The following is a 17,612-nucleotide window of genomic DNA, read 5'->3' as shown; positions in this document are numbered from 1 at the left end:
ATACAGGTACAGGACTGCCTAGCATGAAGTGCCTGCATCAAAGAAGGCACTGTCTCTCTATAAGAAAAGCAGAATCTCAGTAGCATAAAGAAAACATGAGATGCATAAATCCAGAGACATCTCCATTCCAAATGTTCAAATGCACCATTTGTGCCAGATCTGTGGTTGAGCCTTCCGAGCTCAAATTGGTCTGATCAGTCACTGTCAGACACACTGTACCTTGACCTCAACACAGTGAGGTCATTTTGGTCCTCCTCAAAAACAAAGGACAATTACCTACAACCTTCCCTATATGTCATCTCCTCCTTTAGAATATGAGCTCCTAGAAAGCAGATAATGAATGCCTCATTGGTCTCCCCAACACTTTTTCATTCATCCTACTTCATTAACTTGCTAATTCAATTAACAATTATTTGTTAAGCAGCTATCCTTTGCATAGTTTGTCAGGTTATGGATGGAGATAAAAAGATAATTAAGACAAGGCCTTGTCCTAGAGTTTACGATCTAATGGTAATAAATACAACTTAAAATAAAAGACTGTTAGCTAAAAGGGACTTTAGGGATCAGCAAGCCCAATTCTCATTTTATATCAACTCTAACCTAACAGCTAGTTCTAGAGTTAGGTCAGTAACTATTGCTAAGTACTGGTCTAGAAATGAGACTTGGCATCTACTCTCAGCACTACAACTAACCCTCTATGTGATCTGGGACCTTCAGTTTCCTCATCTATAATTAGATTACATTAGATGACTTCAAAGATCTCTTCCAGAGCCTTACAGGGCTATGCAGATAATAGGGTCTTAAACAGTTGTTGAAAATGATGAGTCAAGAAATGGAAGAGAAAACTTGGGCTCCTATATACTAGTTCTGGAACTTATTAGGAAGCAAGCCTGGTCAAAGCACTTTACCTTTTAAGTTTTTTCCAGCTCTGACTTTGTATGTTCTATAGTCTAAAAGTCTCTTCAAATTCAAATATCCTGATTCTACCATTTAGTTTTCCTCCCTAACAGATGAGAACAAGCCACTGGTGAGAGGTAAAAATGGTAAATGAGAGTTAAAAGAGGAATGGATATGAAACATCACCTAGGAAACACTGCAAAGGTGAGCGGAAGGGCTTCAAGGGTATTGGGTATCTGAGAAGAAAAGTAAAGAGGAGATTGTCAAAGATAAACTTCCCCTATTGTAATGTTATCAAGAGCCACCAGAGTGATAGGAATTATTTGAGTCTGCCCTTTAAAAATAAAGGTACTTCAACTACAGCACAAAGAGCTTTCTTTTCTTCACAAAAGCTATTCCTGAGACTTTCTTTAACATCCCATTCAATCAGGTCTCCTCAGTGGTCTCCATTCACACTGTTTGAATTCCTCCTTTTCTCTCCTCACTATCCCTTTGTTCGTTCATATGGGCAATTTAGCACAAGGACAGTTATATAATGGCTTTGATGAAAAATATGTATGTCCCACTTTGGATGAAGACAGAGTAGTTGAGTTAGAAAACAAAATGAAAGAAGGTGGAGTTATTGATTACCATGGCTGTGACTTCTTCCCTCAATCATGGTTTCATAATAGTTTTTGTGCTTCAAACAGATAATTCTGTATTTTATACAAGACTTGAAAAGAGGGGATACAGTGTAAAGAAACTACAGGACAAGTTGCGGCATATAAATGTAATGGAATACTATTGTGTTGTAAGAAATGCTGAGCAGGCAGACTTCAGAAACACCTGGACTCATATGAACGGATGACGAGGGGGGCAGAACCAGAATATAATGCACAGTTCCAGCCACATTGTGCAGTGACTAACTTCGACAGACAGCTCTTCTCAGCAAGGTTCCAAGACAACCCCAAAAGGCTCAGGACAGAGAATGCCATCCACATCCAGAGAAAGAACTATAGAGTCTGAACGCAGATCAAAGCATGCTGTTTGCTCTCTTTTTTGTTTTGCTTCTTCTTTCTCATGGTTCATTCTGCTGGTTAGAATTCTTCTTTAAAACATGACTAATGTGAAAACATATTTAACATGCATGTATATGAGAGCCTATATCACACTGCATGCTGTCTTAGGAAGGGAGGAGGCAAGGATAGGGGAGAAAATTTAAAACTCAAAAGCTTGTGGAACTGAATGTTGTAAACTGAAAATTTTAAAAAAAGAAATAACAGGACAATATTTAGTAAAATTTTCCAAATTCTTTATGAAGAAGCCATGGCCTCCCACAACCATGAAGTAGTACACTGGCTGCCTAGCAATGTACCAGGAGAACTAGAGAATAATTTAGATCAGATAATGAAATGGATTGAGCAGATAATAACTGAACCTTGAGGGCAAAGCATGAACTTTCGAGGTTTTTCACATGATGATTGAAGATTTTCTTGATGATTACTCCTTCCCCATGCAGAAGAAATTAAAGACAACATACACCGAATTCCATTATCCAGGATTGTGTTATAGAAGTAGCAGGTGGACAATATATGAAGTTGAGCTATGACTAATTTTTTTTCTCCATGAGAAAACTAAAAACTCCCAAATACAATGAATAAGATAATGACTTTTTAAGTTAAGGAATATTCAGCATTCTCATTTATTTTGGTTAACTGCTAAAGAATAAGCAAATTTGAGAAAATAGGAGAAAAAGAAAATGAAGGCTTAGAAGAACTTCTGACTTAAAAGAGTCAAGGATAAAGCTATAAAAAACTAATAGGGAAAAGCAGGGAACTGAATCCATGGTTATCACAATGGAGGGAAGCATCTGAAGTCATCCAGATGAATAAAAAAGGAACAAAGGTAACTCAGATGTAAGAACTACTTCCTCTAGGACAGCCCACGTAACAGCCAGGGTGGTCTTAAGGGGTTTAAATTCTGCACTCCCTCCCAATGCTTCCAACAGGCACAGAAAATACCCAACAATAACTGCAGGTTTTTTTGCCCAAGAGTTTATTATGAATCAATTTAAAAGGAGCACACTTTATACAAAAAGCCCACAAAACTATATACAGCCTCATCTCAGAGGCAGCATCACAGCAGTTGAGGAATCCTAAGGTCTTGGTGGGCGCATTCCTGGGGGAGGGGGACCTATAAGGGAAATAAAGGAGTCCCATGAGATAGACACAACAATTTACATTTTTAAAATCCTTTAAAGTTTACAAAGTATTTTCATCACAACAGCTCTAAGAGGTATATAATAAAAACAGTATTATCCCTTTTATACAGTGGAAGAAACTGAGACTCAGAAAGGAAAAAATGACTTGGTCCAGGGTCAGATATCTAGTAAATATCTAATCCTTCCTGGAAAACAAAACCCATGGGTATAAAAGCAAAGGGGATTCAGAGCTTGGTGGAGCAATTACCCCCACCCCTACAAGCAACAGCAAGAAAATGAGTCTGACTAAAATCACTTCTAGGGAAGTCTGGGCAACACATCTATGGCTTTAATTTTGGTTCTACTATACAGGCCCATAAAATACCAGAGGCCAAGCTCCCATGAAGAGAGCTCAGGCTGAAAAGAAAAGTAGCAACAAAATCTACACTGCCCATATGTGAACTGCAAATGCAGCTGTTCCACTCACCTCTCATTCCCGGAGGAGGGGGTCTCATGCCAGGAGGGGGCATCCCCATTGGTGCCCCTCGACCAGGGGGCATCCCCATGGGGGGCCCCATGGGAGGTCTCATTCCAGGAGGAGGGGCCATCATGCCTGCAACAATGTAGTTCCAGAGAACAATTCAGTGTTGTATGAAAATTGCAAGGAAGAGCACGAAGGGGGAAACGTGAGAGCCAGAGCTTTGCAAGGGGAACCACAGTCTCCAGCTCCATCATCCACTTGGTGGCTGCTCCTAGCTCAAACATGACTCACATCCAAAAGCCAGGGCTCCTTTCCTAGGAAAGAGTGTGCCCTGAGCTCCTAGACAACCATTCAGGCTGGACCTCAGAGTAATCCTGCTGAATAATTCAAATTCTTCATCAGGTTCAGACAAGGTTATGTTTCATCACCAATCCAGCTGAGGCCTTAACTACCAACTAGCATAGCTGCTATCCAAGGATGCCTTACCTGGAGGAGGTGTCCCTCGGCTCACAGGTGGAGGAGGAGTTCCTCGACCAGGGGGGTACTGCGTTGGAGCCCCTGCAATACTGGCTGTGGCAGCAACCGCAGCAGCAGCTACAGTCCCTCTAGCCTGTGGAGTCATCACCTAAGAGGGCACAGAGGGTGGTTAACAGTAAAAGACAAATAAAAATACAAGCACTTATTAAGCACCTACTATATTGAAGGCACTGAAGAAGATATCAAATCTAGAACAGATATGACTCCTGCCTTCATCAAACTTAGTCTAGTAGAGAATAAAATACCAATACAGATGGTTATAATAATATATAATTTATACATTAGATGGGTATAAAACAAAGTGTTTGGGAAACCCAAGGAAGAAGGATCTACACAACCCTCCCCTTCACAAACTGCAATAGACATATGTAAAAAGATAACTGAGAATTCAATATTAACAAATGAAGGCAAAAAACCAGGAAAATAAGAAAGGGAATAGTGGGATAGCTGGCATGTTAAGAATGTAAAGGAGACACTCATCATCATCATTTCACATTTCTCTAATGCTTTAAAGGTGATGTGAGTGAAAAAGGGAAAGGAAGGACGGAACCAGATTGTGTAGGGTTTTGAACACCAATCTAAAGAACGTGGAGCAATAGGGCCAGAACGACTCAATAAAAAGCCAGTCCTGGTAAAGTGCGAAAGTCTAACTGTGCTGGGGAGACCAAGGGCAGGCAAAACCACCAGGATGCTATTACCACACTCCAAGTCAAGAGATACAAATTGAACTAGAGGGTAGCAATGAGAATGAAACAGAAGGAAAGGTAAAAGAGACACTTCAGACACAGAACAGAAAGGATTTGGCAGCTACTTAGAAGGTATGGGGAGGTGAAGGAAAGAGAATAATCAAGAATAACTCTGAAATTTTAAACATAGGCAACTGAGTAGTGCCATTAACAGAAAATTTAGATAAAACTGAAAAGATTTTGCAAAAGCTAAATCCATACAGCATGAATTAGAACATTTTAGATGAGGAAAAAGCCTCTTAAACAAATTTCTCTGGAAAAACTGTGACATGTAAGATATAATGGTGAACTGATTTAAATGTATAAGAAAAAGTGTAATTTTTAAAATAAATAATGATCAAAGGATAGAACAGGCAATTTAAATGAAAAAAAGTAAATTATTGTTAAAATTACCAGGCTGTGACTTCTTCTCCCAACTATAGTTTTGTACAGTTTTTGTACTCCAGACAGACAATTCCTTATTATATAAAAGACTTGAAAACAGAGGATACAACATAAAGAAACTAAAGGACAATATTCAGTGTGAAATTTTCCAAATCCTTTATGAAGAAGTCATGGCCTCTTACAGGAAGGAAATAATACACTGACTGCTCAGCAATGAACCAGAAGAACTATAGAGAAAGAGAGATCAGATAATGAAATGAATTGAGGAGTAAAAGACAATAATTGAACCTTGAGGGAAAAACGTGAACTTTCAAGGTTTTCCACATAACAGTTACAGATTTTCTTGATAATTTTTCCCTCCCTGCAATAGAAATTAAGACAACACATACCATAATTTACTAACATGGATTGTACAGTAGAAGTAGGAGATAGACAGTCTATAACGTTGAGTTATGGATTAATTATTTTTTTCCTCAATGAGAAAACTGAAGACCCTCAAATACAATGAACAGGAAGGTATTAAGGACTTTTGAAGCTTAGGAAATACACAACATTCTCATTAACTTTGGCTAAATGTTAGAATAAGTAAAATTGGGAAAATGGTTAGAAATCTTTAAAACTTGACATGGAAAAGAAAATGAAGGCTAGGAAGAACAGTTTATAAATAAATAAACAAATAAATGGGTGCATAAATAAATAAATAACATTTATAAATAAAAGACTAAGGATAATACTATAAACATAAAATTAAGCTTTTTATTGGTGATGAATTGCTGGTTTGTTTTTTAATATTGGAAGATGGTTCCAGATTAGAAAGTCACAAAGTAAATGGTGAGATCTTTGAGCAAATAGGGTTTTTTCAGCACAAAGATTCACTGAGCTCTTTTCTCTATAAAATTGATGGTATCTGTTTATGCAGAACAGTAAGCTAATCAGTTTCCAAATATGGAAGGGAAATAGTAAAGTCAACTGCACCCATGGAAACTCTAAATATTAATTTATTGGTTGATTAGTTGATTAGTTTCAGTCTTGCTAAGTTTCATGAAAATTCAGGTGATGTTTTGCTACTTTATAGGTGGTGGCAATTAGATAAAATGTCAAAATACAGTGACTGTGTATAAAAAAAAAATCCAACTCTGAAGTTCCACCTCAGATTGGCAAAGAGGACCAGAAAAGATAATGACAATGCTTGGAGAGGATGTGGAAGGACTGGCACATTTGGTGACCTTTGAAATGATCCAACCATTCTGAAAAGCAGTTTCAAACTACACCCCTAAAAGTCACTAAACTGTGCAACAGCCTTTGACCAAGAGATATTGCTAATAGACACACATCCCAAGGAGATCAAAGAAAGAAGGTAAGGACTCACACAGACAAAAATATTTATGGCAAAACTTTTTGTTGTAATAAAGTAGGTCTTCATCAACTTGGAAAATGACTGAACAAACTGTGTTGTATGAACTTGAATGAGATGAATATAATAAATGGGACTACTGAGTCACAAAAGTGATGAAAGAACAGACTGAGAAGACCTTGTATAAATTAACACAGAGAGAAGTAAACAGAACCAGGAGAACAATGTTTACGATGATTAAAACATTGTGAAAGACTTAAGCACTATGACTACTGCAATGACCAAACACAACTCCACAAGACTGATGAAGGAATCATGCTTCCCACCACAGCTGGTAGACAAGAGGCTCAGAATCAGACAGAACCAACAGGCAGGTTTATTTTGCTCAACTTATTTCACTTTACTGTTCCTTATATAACAAAATGTTCACGTTTGTTGATATTTGTCAAGCTCATTATTATAAAAAACTAAATTTTAAAAAGTGAGAAAAGCACTCATGAAGGGTATTCATTTTCTATTTCTTTTATATACCCTCCTAGGATCTAATACACAGCTTCACTTTCAACAGGCAGACTTGGAATCGGCACACAGGCCTACTTCACATCACACCCTCACCATCTTGGTGCTAGCCTCTGGACTCTGTCTGGTCTCTCACTTCTCCAAGTCCAGAGCTGTGCCACCGTGATTGCTGAGCACCTCACCTGGCCCACCCCCGCCAGGTTTCACTTTTCCCCTGGGTCTCAATTTTGCCTACTGCCTCAAGCAGAGACCTCCTCCATCCCCCTAAGCTCTTCTTCCCTTTGCCATGGCTACTCCCCTCTTAATCCATTCACCATCTCAGGGATTTCTTCTGCTCTCCTGTAGGTCTCCCCTTGTTAAAATGAAAGCTTTGATGGCACAGATCATCCCTTTTATATTTGTATCCCCAGTGTTTAGCCCAGTACTTGACAAATAGTAAACAATAAATGCTTTTTCAAAAATTAAATGATCCTCTTTACTCAATGCTTATTGCTATGTCACACTGGGTAAAACACTTAACCTCTCATATGTAAAATAGTAGTAATTATTTTGCTTTGTCTACTACATCACTGGGCAGTTGTGAAAACCTAGTTTACAGAGATGGGAACTATTATTATAATAAATGAAGAATAGGATAATACTACCTGGAGCTCCATAAATAACTGACCAGTTCTCTGCTAGGAACACCAGTCAGTAACTGGGGGATTCTGAACTTTGAAGCACAGAGTCAAGTCAATTCAACATCTATGAAATGCTTATTACCTCTGACTTCTTGCTCTCCCTGACCCTTCAAGTAGATCAGCTGCCAAAGTAAAGTGGCTCAGCAGTCAAGTCTGACACTGTCACTTCCCTACTCAAAGTTCCAGTGGCTCCCTACTGGCCTTCAGGATCCAAGATAAATAAATGGTTTCTCATTTAAGCCCTTAGTCAGGCCCCAAACTCTCCTGACCTAAATAAACACTTCTGTACTTAATACATACTTGTTACTTCCCCCTGCATGTACACCACAACTTAGCCAAACCAGTCTTCTTAAAGTTCTTGATCTAGGACACTCCACCTGCTTTCTTCTCCCAGGCCTGAAATCCACACCCACCTTACCTCTGCCTCTTAGAATCCTCCATTTCCTTCAAGACTCAGCTCACGTACTGACCCTCCAGCTCAGAGGGCCTTCCCTCCCCAAATTACTTTCTATTTATTTATTTTATAAGTATTTGTATATGCTAATTTACACATACATAATCTCATCTGATAGAATGTAAGCTTCTTAAGGGCAGGAGCTGTTTCGTTTTTGTCTTTGTATCCCCAGGCTCTAGTATAATACCTGGCACATAACGTATACTTAATAAATGCTTGCTGATAAAAACTGAGATATACATTTTATCTTCACTACTACCCTAGGAGGTAGTTACTAATATAATCCCCATTTTACAGATGGGGAAACTGAGGACAGGTTAAGTGAATTGCCTAGGGTTACATAGCCAATGTCAAAGGTAGGATTTGAACTCAGATTTTCAAGTGCAGCATTCAGTCCACTGCAACACCTAGCTATAAAAGCCCAATAGGTAAAGTGGTCTAAAGATCTGAATAACGACAACAAAAAAAAACCGATAAAAAAGTTCTCAAAAAACCCCGTAAAATATTAACAACCATATGAAAGAACCATAACCGATAGTAACAATACAAATCAAATCAAAACACTTCTGAAGTTCCATCTCACAATTAGCAAAGTAGCAAAGAAGATAAAAGATGGAAATTGGAGTTGTAGAAAGGTAGACAGATACGCTAAAGCAGCTTTGGTAGATCTGTGAATTTGCCCAACCATTTTGGAAAGTAATTTGGAATTATGTAGAAGAAAGTGACTAAAATGTCTTTAACCCTTTAACAAGAATGTAAATGATAAAACAGGCACTATATGCACTTAAAATACACATAGCAGTGCATGGTTCCCAGCATACAACAGGTGCCCAAATGCTGGAGGAACTGCTAAACAAGATGTAGTATACGAACAGACTATGACTGTGAAATGATGACTATAATGAAGCAAGGGATGACTTCTATGAACTCATACAAAGTGATGTAAGTAGAACCAGGAAAATAATATACACATTAACCATGACATAAACGAAAATAATAAAACCACCGCAACTGAATTTGGTGAAATTACAATGACCAAGTTTGGCCTCAAAGAAGTGCTGTGAGAAAGCACCTCCTTTTCCTTCTTGAATCAGTCGAAGATGACAGACTGTAGGCCTGGAACATCACAGGGAATGTGAGACTTTTTTGATGTTCTGGCTAGTCTTACTCAGTATTTTTCCCCTCTTTTTTTATTCTTTGTTATAAGGGATGGCTCTCTGAGAGGAGGAGAGCAAAGGATATATTCAGAAATTTTAGGTGACGTAAGAGTTATCAATAAAAATGTTTAAAATAAGAATAAAAATAAATACCCCTCAATTGACTGAAAATTCACTCTCACCCCATATAAAGTGAAATACAACACAGGTCCTACCCTAATGAAGTTTACAATCCAATGCAGGATTATTTACACTCATTACTCATTAAGTACTTCTTAATAAATACAATAAATTGTATTTATATATAATATATATAATAAACACTTACTAAAAACACAACAAATAAATGTACAATAAATCCTAAGGGGAAAGTGGAGGTGAGGAGAGGAGAGTAAATCACTAGGGCTTTGTTCTACTCAGGAAGCCTGGATTGTTACCTACAGCATTTCAAGGAAAAGGTTCTGAATACCTGATTGTGTTCTTCAGGAATATGCCCCAGGATTTAAGGCTTTGACACAGCTGCTATTTATGGAGACAGGAGCCTGTCCTTTAGGTGCTTTCCAACACTCATGCCCTGACAAAATGAGCCCCCTGAAGGTAAGAAATGTTTTGTTTTTGTCTTTGTGTCTCCAGAGCTTAGGAGTGTCTGACACATTGCAGGCATTTAATAAAAGCTTATTTATCAATTGATGGAAGACGTCAAGGTCACCCAGCTCCTCACCTGTTGGGAAGGCCCCCCAACACCCCGGACAGGTCCTGCCAAGCCTGAAGGAGCTTGGGGCATGGGAACGCCAGCTGGCACACCTCTGCCTGCAGCCCTGCCAATCCCAGGACCTCCTGAAGCTCCAGCTAATGGCACACGAGCAATGCCTGTCTGAAAAAGGAAAACATAAAAAGTCATTTATGGGGAAGCAAAGACTAATTATGATCACATTTTGTAGGCAGGCTAGCAACAAAAGCTCAACACTTACTGCAGGAACATAAAATGTCACTAGTCCCTCATAAACCACAAACACCACTTCCCATGCCCACAGCCTGCTGTTAATACCTAAATGTGCAACAACTACAACAAAAAGTGTATAAACATAGCTCACACACTTACATGAATATTCATCAAACAATATTATCAAGATAGAATACAAGCCTTGGCTTATGCAGCATTTTATCAACCAAAATCAGTCAGCCTTTCTCCAGGAGTTCCTTAAATACTCTCAGGATCATTATAAAGTTTAAATTACATGTAGTACAAGAAAAACATGGAAGGAAAAGAGAGTTACAAGGAGCTGAAACTTGCCTCTCTGCCACATCTCCTCCTAGTCCTGCCTTTTAGACCTAACCAGAATAAGTGGGTGTTGCCCAAGATAGTCCCATTCCAATAGGTGAAGACAACAGTTTTGTGTTTCCCATTCCTACCCCCTCCCAAGTCTTCTTTTCTCTACATTAAAGATCTTCAGTTCCTTCATAAACAACTGCATTTCCCAAACTCTGATCTGTTCCAAATAATACAAAGAGGGATTAAGGATAATGTTTCAACAATAATACCAATTTTGTCCTATGAAATATCAAATGTGCATCTGTCCCCAGATGATAAATGGTCAAAGGACATGAACAGGCAATTTTCAGAGGAAGAAATTAAAGACATCTATAATCATATGAAAAAATGCTCTAAATCACTTTTGATTAGAGAGATGCAAATCAAAACAACTCTGAGGTACCACATCACACCTATCAGATTGGCAAACGTGACAGAACAGGAAAATGATAAATGCTGGAGAGGATGTGGGAGAGTTGGAACACTAATTCATTGTTGGTGGAGCTGTGAGCTGATCTAACCATTCTGCAGAGCAGTTTGGAACTATGCCCAAAGGGCTACAAAAATGTGCATACCTTTTTACCCAGCAATATAGCTTCTAGGACTGTACCTCAAGAGATCATAAAAATGGGAAAGGGTCCCACACGTACAAAAATATTAGCAGTACTCTTTGTAGTGGCCAAGAACTGGAAATCAAGGTGATGCCCATCAACTGAGGAATGGCTGAATAAATTACGGTATATGAATGTAATGGAATATTCTTGTGCTATAAGAAATGATGAACAGGAAGACTTCAGAGAGGCCTGGAAAGACTTATATGATCTGATGCTGAGTGAAAGGAGCAGAACCAGGAGAATTTTGTGCACAGCAACGACCACAGTGTGCGAGAGTTTTTTCTGATAGACTTGGATCTTCATAGCAATGCAAAGACTTAAAAAAAAAATTCCTAATGATCTTCTAAGGCAAAATGTCTTCCACATCCAAAGAACTATGAAATTCAATCGCAGAATGTGGCAGATCATTTTTTGTGTGCATATTTTATGTTATGGTTTGTTATATGATTTCTCCCATTTATTTTAGTTCTTCTACACAGCATGACTATAGTGAAAATGTATTCAATAGGAATGTATGTGTAGATCCTATACAGAATTGCATGCCGTCTTGGGGAGGGAGGGGGGTGGTGGGGGTAGATAGCGGGGAAAACAATCTAAGTTTTATGGAAGTGATTGTAGAACACTAAAAATAAATAAAATTAATATAAAAAAAGAACAAGGAAACACGTGTATATTGCATGAAATCTAGGACTCAACTGACAGAAAATTAAAGGTGGGGAAACCAAGTTAATTCAGTTTCATTTGGTTAAGGTCAGAGTCATCCTCGCATTAGGAGAAATACATACAAACAACCACTGCTGTCACAAAATAAAACTATTTCAAAATTTTAAAAAAAAAGTACATCTGATATTTATTTTTTATATTATATTTATTTTTCATATTGATATTTATATATATAAATATATATAAATGTAAATATCAAACCCATATACTATATGCAATAACTTTCCAGTATGAAAAATACGTTTTTTTCCTATTTCGCTACAAAATTTCATTAAGACCCTCTATTCCTTTGGAAATGTAGGCTGGCATTAATGGAATCCATTGAGGTATGTGTGTATATGTATATGTACACATGTGTACACACACACTTCAAGTCCCAAAGCATTTTATGGTCAAATGAGTATGGGAAATGTTGCCATGAGAACAGTATTATAAATGGGACCTTGACCAGACTGGTGTTCAGGGAGCTAATGCAGCCAGGGCTCAGGTCTGACTTCTGTTCACACCAACACCCCAATTTGTACCTTAGACGACAGGTACAGTGAAGCCAGGCAACATTACTGTGGAATCTGGTCATAAAGTTATAGTAATACTGTGAAACAAAAATCACTTTCACTATGGTCATATCACGTGAGGAGAAGGGGGAGGCAGTGTTAAGCCTGTGTAATTATATTGCTGTATGTACTTTACTATACTCTTAATACCTGGATACAATAATTGATGGACCTATGGATATTAAGGATCTACAAGCTTTCAAAAGAGAAATCCTAAAGTTGTAACCCTTCTTTTTCTGATATGTGGCTCAGAAGTTTATAGACTTTTATCAATGGAAGCGTCCTCATGGAAAAAGTCTCTCGGCATTGGGAGAATTCTCAGAAGCCACCTAGTTTAACCCATTTCTGAACAAATACCTTCTCTATGACAACAGCACAATAATAATAGCTAACATTCATACCCAGCTAAACTTAAAGTTTGCAAAGTGATTTACATGTTAACTCATCTGATTCCTCACAACAATCCTGTGGAGTAAATGCTATGGTTATCCTCATTTTACAGATGAGGAAACTGAGGCTAAGTGACTTGACTTGCACAAACAGTCTCAGAGGTGGGTATGAAGACCAAATGAGGGTGCAAGACTATAATTTAGGACTGAAAAGGATTTATACAAATCATTTAATCCAACCTCATTAGAACACAGCACATCAGAAAAGAGCTGGGAAGGACCTCAGAACCTAGAACATCAATACTGGGAATCATTCCTAGGATCACAGAAATCAGACCTTACAGATCATCTAGCTTAACACCTTTAGAAATCAGCTATCATCTAGTCAAAACAAAAATATTCTGTTATTTTGCCCTTTTCAAAAAAGAGAGGAGGGCACCAATGAGGGGAACAAAGAGGAAAGCAGCATTTATATGACACTCACAAGGGTGTGGGGATGGTCTTGGTACTCAAATTTCTTCCAGACTTGAATATTTATTATCTCAATGAACACTAAAATCTCTAGATTGATCCTAATCCACTTGGTAACTCTAACTTTATCAGAATATTTAATTAAGGCCAGGCAAACTTAAGTGCTAGATACCCGCTAATTACTATGGCTACTTTCTGGCTTCTAAACACCCAGTTGACTCAGGAAGAGTCAAAAACACAACATTCTTTCTCTTAAGTTTTATAGGTTGCTAAGGTGGGTACCTCCAAACACTTATGGGGGTTCCCCTCCCTGTTCTTTCCCAATCCTTTTGCCTTACATCTTTAGGGGGTGGACCTTCCACAGTCATAGAGACCAAGTTCTCCCCACGAAGCAGCACCAGTCCCAGAACCCTCTTTTCCTCACGTTCAGGTTGTTTTGCATTCTTTGGCCTAGAAGATAGAAATATGTGTGTTAGTGAAACAGGCTACTGAATATGGCCTGCACAATGCAGGCAATTCTATGCTCCTAGGCTTCCTAGGATCCCTCAAAACCTTCACCTTGTCACTAGGCCCATAACTTACTCAAGGAGTCCTGGGATCCTTAACGTTGGAAGACTTAGAATCATAGAATGTTAAAGCTGGACGGGTCCTTAAAACATAGAACATAGCAAGTCAGAACTGAAAGGAACCTTGGAACATAGAATGTTAAAACTGGAAGGGCCCTTAGAACACAAGATTTAAGTGTTGGAAGGGACCTTAGAAACCATATTATTTCCTCATTTTATAGAAGAGGAAAATTAGGTCCTGAAAGGACCTAGTCTAAGGTCACATAGCCAGTCACCAGTAGATATAATTTAAAATCCAGCGTTATATAGAGTCAGAGCAGAACTTCAGATAACAAGGATCTTAATAAACACTCAAATTGTACTCCATACCTCTTTTAGCATAAATTACATTCTAAATATTGTATTATAGATGTTTGAATAACTGACATTCCGCCTATTGGGCTATAAGCTCCCTGGGGACAGGATCCAAGTCTTTATTCATCATTATATTTGTTGGAATTCAAAGCACAGTGACTTACACAGAGAACACAGTTAACGTTTATTAAATGTGAAAATCAACTCCCCCTTTAAAAGCCTTATAGTGTAAGAAGCCTTCACCCCAAGATGACCTCATAGAATCACAGCCCTCTGACCGAGAAGCTCACAGAAAAATATATATATTATATAAGATGCTATTTTTGTTGATCTTATAGTACTGAGGCTTCATAAATGTTTGCTAAGTTGAAGTAAATTTACCTCAAAGCATTTCACTCACTAAATAAGAACAACTCATTATGCTTTGGGTAATTTTGCTGAACTGACATTTTTTTCCCGTTTCTTTTTATACTTTGTAACAAACGAAGGTTCCTGGAGGAACGGAAGGGTGAATGACCATATTTGGAAATGAACTTAATGAAAAAAATCAAACAATATATATTAAAAGAAAGACATGAACATATTTCATTCAATGTCATTGTTTGCTGGGAATAAAGATCTGGAACTCAGAAACTACGGGTTTAACAAATAATAAGTAGAAGGGCCCCTTTCTAGATAACTAAGTATTCTCTCCAAAACACACACTTCCTAGGAACCACAGAACCAAAGAGGGCCTGAGTTAGAACAATGAAAAAAGAACATGGATGGAACATTAGAATTACTAGATCAAATTCTATGAGGGGAAGGATTGTGAATGTTAATGTCAGAAAGGACTTTAAAGATCATCTAGTCCAGGCCTGCATAACCTTTGGTCTGACAAAGGATTTCCAGCAGCCGGTGAAAAACGTAGAGAAAAACAACTGTTGTATGTAGAGGAAATCCTTTGGCATGCCTCAAGTTGCCCATGGGCTCTGTCCCAAGGGCTGAAGGTTGTGAAGGCCTGATTTACTCTATTGTCCTCATTTTATAGACAGGGAAACTTGGCCTAGAAATAAATGCCTACAAAAAGTTGCAGTTTATACAGAGCTAGGTGCTCAGAGCTATATGCCTGCAGAAATCTAGCACCTAGATTTCCTGACTCCCTTGCACAGTACCTGGTATATTAAGAACTTAATAAATACTTTATTTAGCTATCATCTATCCCAAGACCAAAGCTCTTCCCACTGTATTGTGCTTCCTTTTATCATTTCCAGGTGATGTGTGCTGGTACACATCTAAGTGTACAATATGTCTGGGCATAAATGTTTCCTCAAAATCCACTAAGGTTGGAGTGCAGTGGGTGGGAGAGGGATGGTGTTCAGGACTAGAACAGAGAAGAGTTTTATGAATGTAAGTATAAGAAGCCTACTTTACCTGCCCTCCCCTCTTCACATCCCAAGCTTCCCAAACCATCCCCCTCCTCACTTGATCTTCCTGAACTCGTCACAGTCACACAGGATCAGGTTCATGTGCTTGTCAAAGGCCTTGAAGGTGCCGATGAAAATGCGGCCATCCTGCAGGATGCACCTCATCCTGTAGTCGATGTGCTGCAGCATCTTGCTGCTCTTGCCCACCGTCTGTGGAAACAGAGAGAGAAAAGTATTGACTCCAGACCCTGGACTGACTAAACACTGCCAGGCGCTCTTTCTACCCCTGTTCCTTTTCCATCAGCTCTCTCTCTTCTCTTCTGAACCAAGATCCGCAGTGCTTCCTCTCCACTGTGAGGTCTTGACCCTTTATCTTTTCCCAAACATCCTAGCCTACACCTCCCCCAATTATATGATTCTGACACCACACAAACACACTCTGGGCTCTTAATCCCTAGGAATGGATCCATCATCTCTGACCCAGTTCTATGATCTTGTCATCCTCCCCACACCCTCCCCCAAACCTCAGACCCCCTTAGTAGTATCCCACATCTCTGGTTTATACCACCTTCTCTCCTCTGACCCCCAGCTGCCTTCTGGCGGGTCAGCCTCCTAAAGGGCGGGTCTGACCACTCCCCGCATGCCCCTCCCCCAGTAAACTCCAGGGGTTCCTTGTTACCTCCAGGATCAAATAAAAAGCCCTCAGACTTTTAAAATTCTTCACCTTAAGCCCCCCCCCCCCGCCCCTGGCCATTTCTCAACAAGACGCCCCATTTCCCTGTTCTGGGCATTTTCGCTGGCCCTTCCTTCATTCCCTCCTGATCTTTTTTTAGTTTTCCTGGCTTTCTTCAAGTCCCTTCTGCAAGGACCTCAGCGCTAGTCCTTCCCCGGTGATCACCTCCCACTTAGCCTGCACAGAGCTCGCACGCACACGGCGGCTCGCTTATGGTCTCCCCCATCACACGGTGAGCTCCTGCGGAGCAGGGTCCGTCTTCTGCCTTTCTTTGTACCTCCAGCGTTTAGCGCCAGACGGAGCACAGAATAAGGACTTCATAAATCTGTGTGGTCTGACTTCACCTCGGCCACTTCAACCACGGAAAACCGGCCAACCCACCCCCCGCCGCCGGCAGGACCCTGACCTCTGACCCCTCCGGTCGCTCGGCCCCGCCTTCGGCAGCGTCCTCACCATCCCCGCGATCCCCGGCCCCGTCCCCGACTCGTCCAGGCCTGTGTCCCAGCCCAGGCCTAGTTTTTCCAGAGATCCCAAGCTTACCATGATGCCGGCTACGAAGTGCCCCGACTTAGAAAAAGGAGCCCCCTTCGGCGGCCGCAAACACGAGGAGCTCCAGAGGAAAGTGCCCGCCCCCTAGCTTCCGGCTGTAACGGAAATTCGAAAAAGACTATAGCCCTTGGAACGGGGAGGACACGTGACCGACCTTGTTTCCCTCAGCCGCCATATTGGGTGAGGGCAGGCGCCCTTTCCCCAGAGCAGAAAGGCTTCTTGGGAACGTTCCAGAACTAGAGGCTTCCCGAAGTGGAGAGCTCTTGTGGGAGCTCTCCAGCAGCGGCCAGCCCCCTGTCTACGAAGGACCGAAGAAGGGAACTCTCTCGTTCCTTTTTCTTGTTTTTTGTATCACCAACTCTTAGAGCAGTGCCTTACCCATAGGAAGCACTTAATAAATGTTTATTGCTGGGTGATATTGATTTTGGAACTGTCACTCTATTGTGAAGATGCCTCCAAGTCTATGTGGTTGCCAGAAATCTATATACGGGATAAATTGGAGAGAATCTCAGAGGGACGGCACTACAAATAAAAGGGAATCAGGAAAGGTTTC

At 39.9% G+C, this 17,612-nt stretch overlaps 1 protein-coding gene across 1 annotated transcript; it reads right to left on the bottom strand.

Annotated features, from left to right (window-relative positions):
* Positions 1-2,546: 2,546 nt before the first annotated feature.
* On the bottom strand, positions 2,547-17,267 carry LOC140519433 (small nuclear ribonucleoprotein-associated protein N). Its single transcript, XM_072632395.1, has 7 exons — positions 17,051-17,267; positions 15,836-15,987; positions 13,790-13,901; positions 10,110-10,262; positions 4,044-4,182; positions 3,564-3,689; positions 2,547-3,069 (listed from the first exon to the last, which is right to left on the bottom strand). The coding sequence occupies exons 1-7, from the start codon at positions 17,051-17,053 to the stop codon at positions 3,032-3,034; spliced, it is 723 nt and encodes a 240-aa protein (XP_072488496.1). The 5' UTR covers positions 17,054-17,267; the 3' UTR covers positions 2,547-3,031.
* Positions 17,268-17,612: the final 345 nt, after the last annotated feature.

This window comes from Notamacropus eugenii, chromosome 1, assembly GCF_028372415.1.
Source record: "Notamacropus eugenii isolate mMacEug1 chromosome 1, mMacEug1.pri_v2, whole genome shotgun sequence".
Classification (NCBI taxonomy): Eukaryota; Metazoa; Chordata; class Mammalia; order Diprotodontia; family Macropodidae; genus Notamacropus; species Notamacropus eugenii.
Note: the sequence above shows the minus strand (reverse complement) of the source record. Positions and strands in the feature narration are given on the sequence as shown.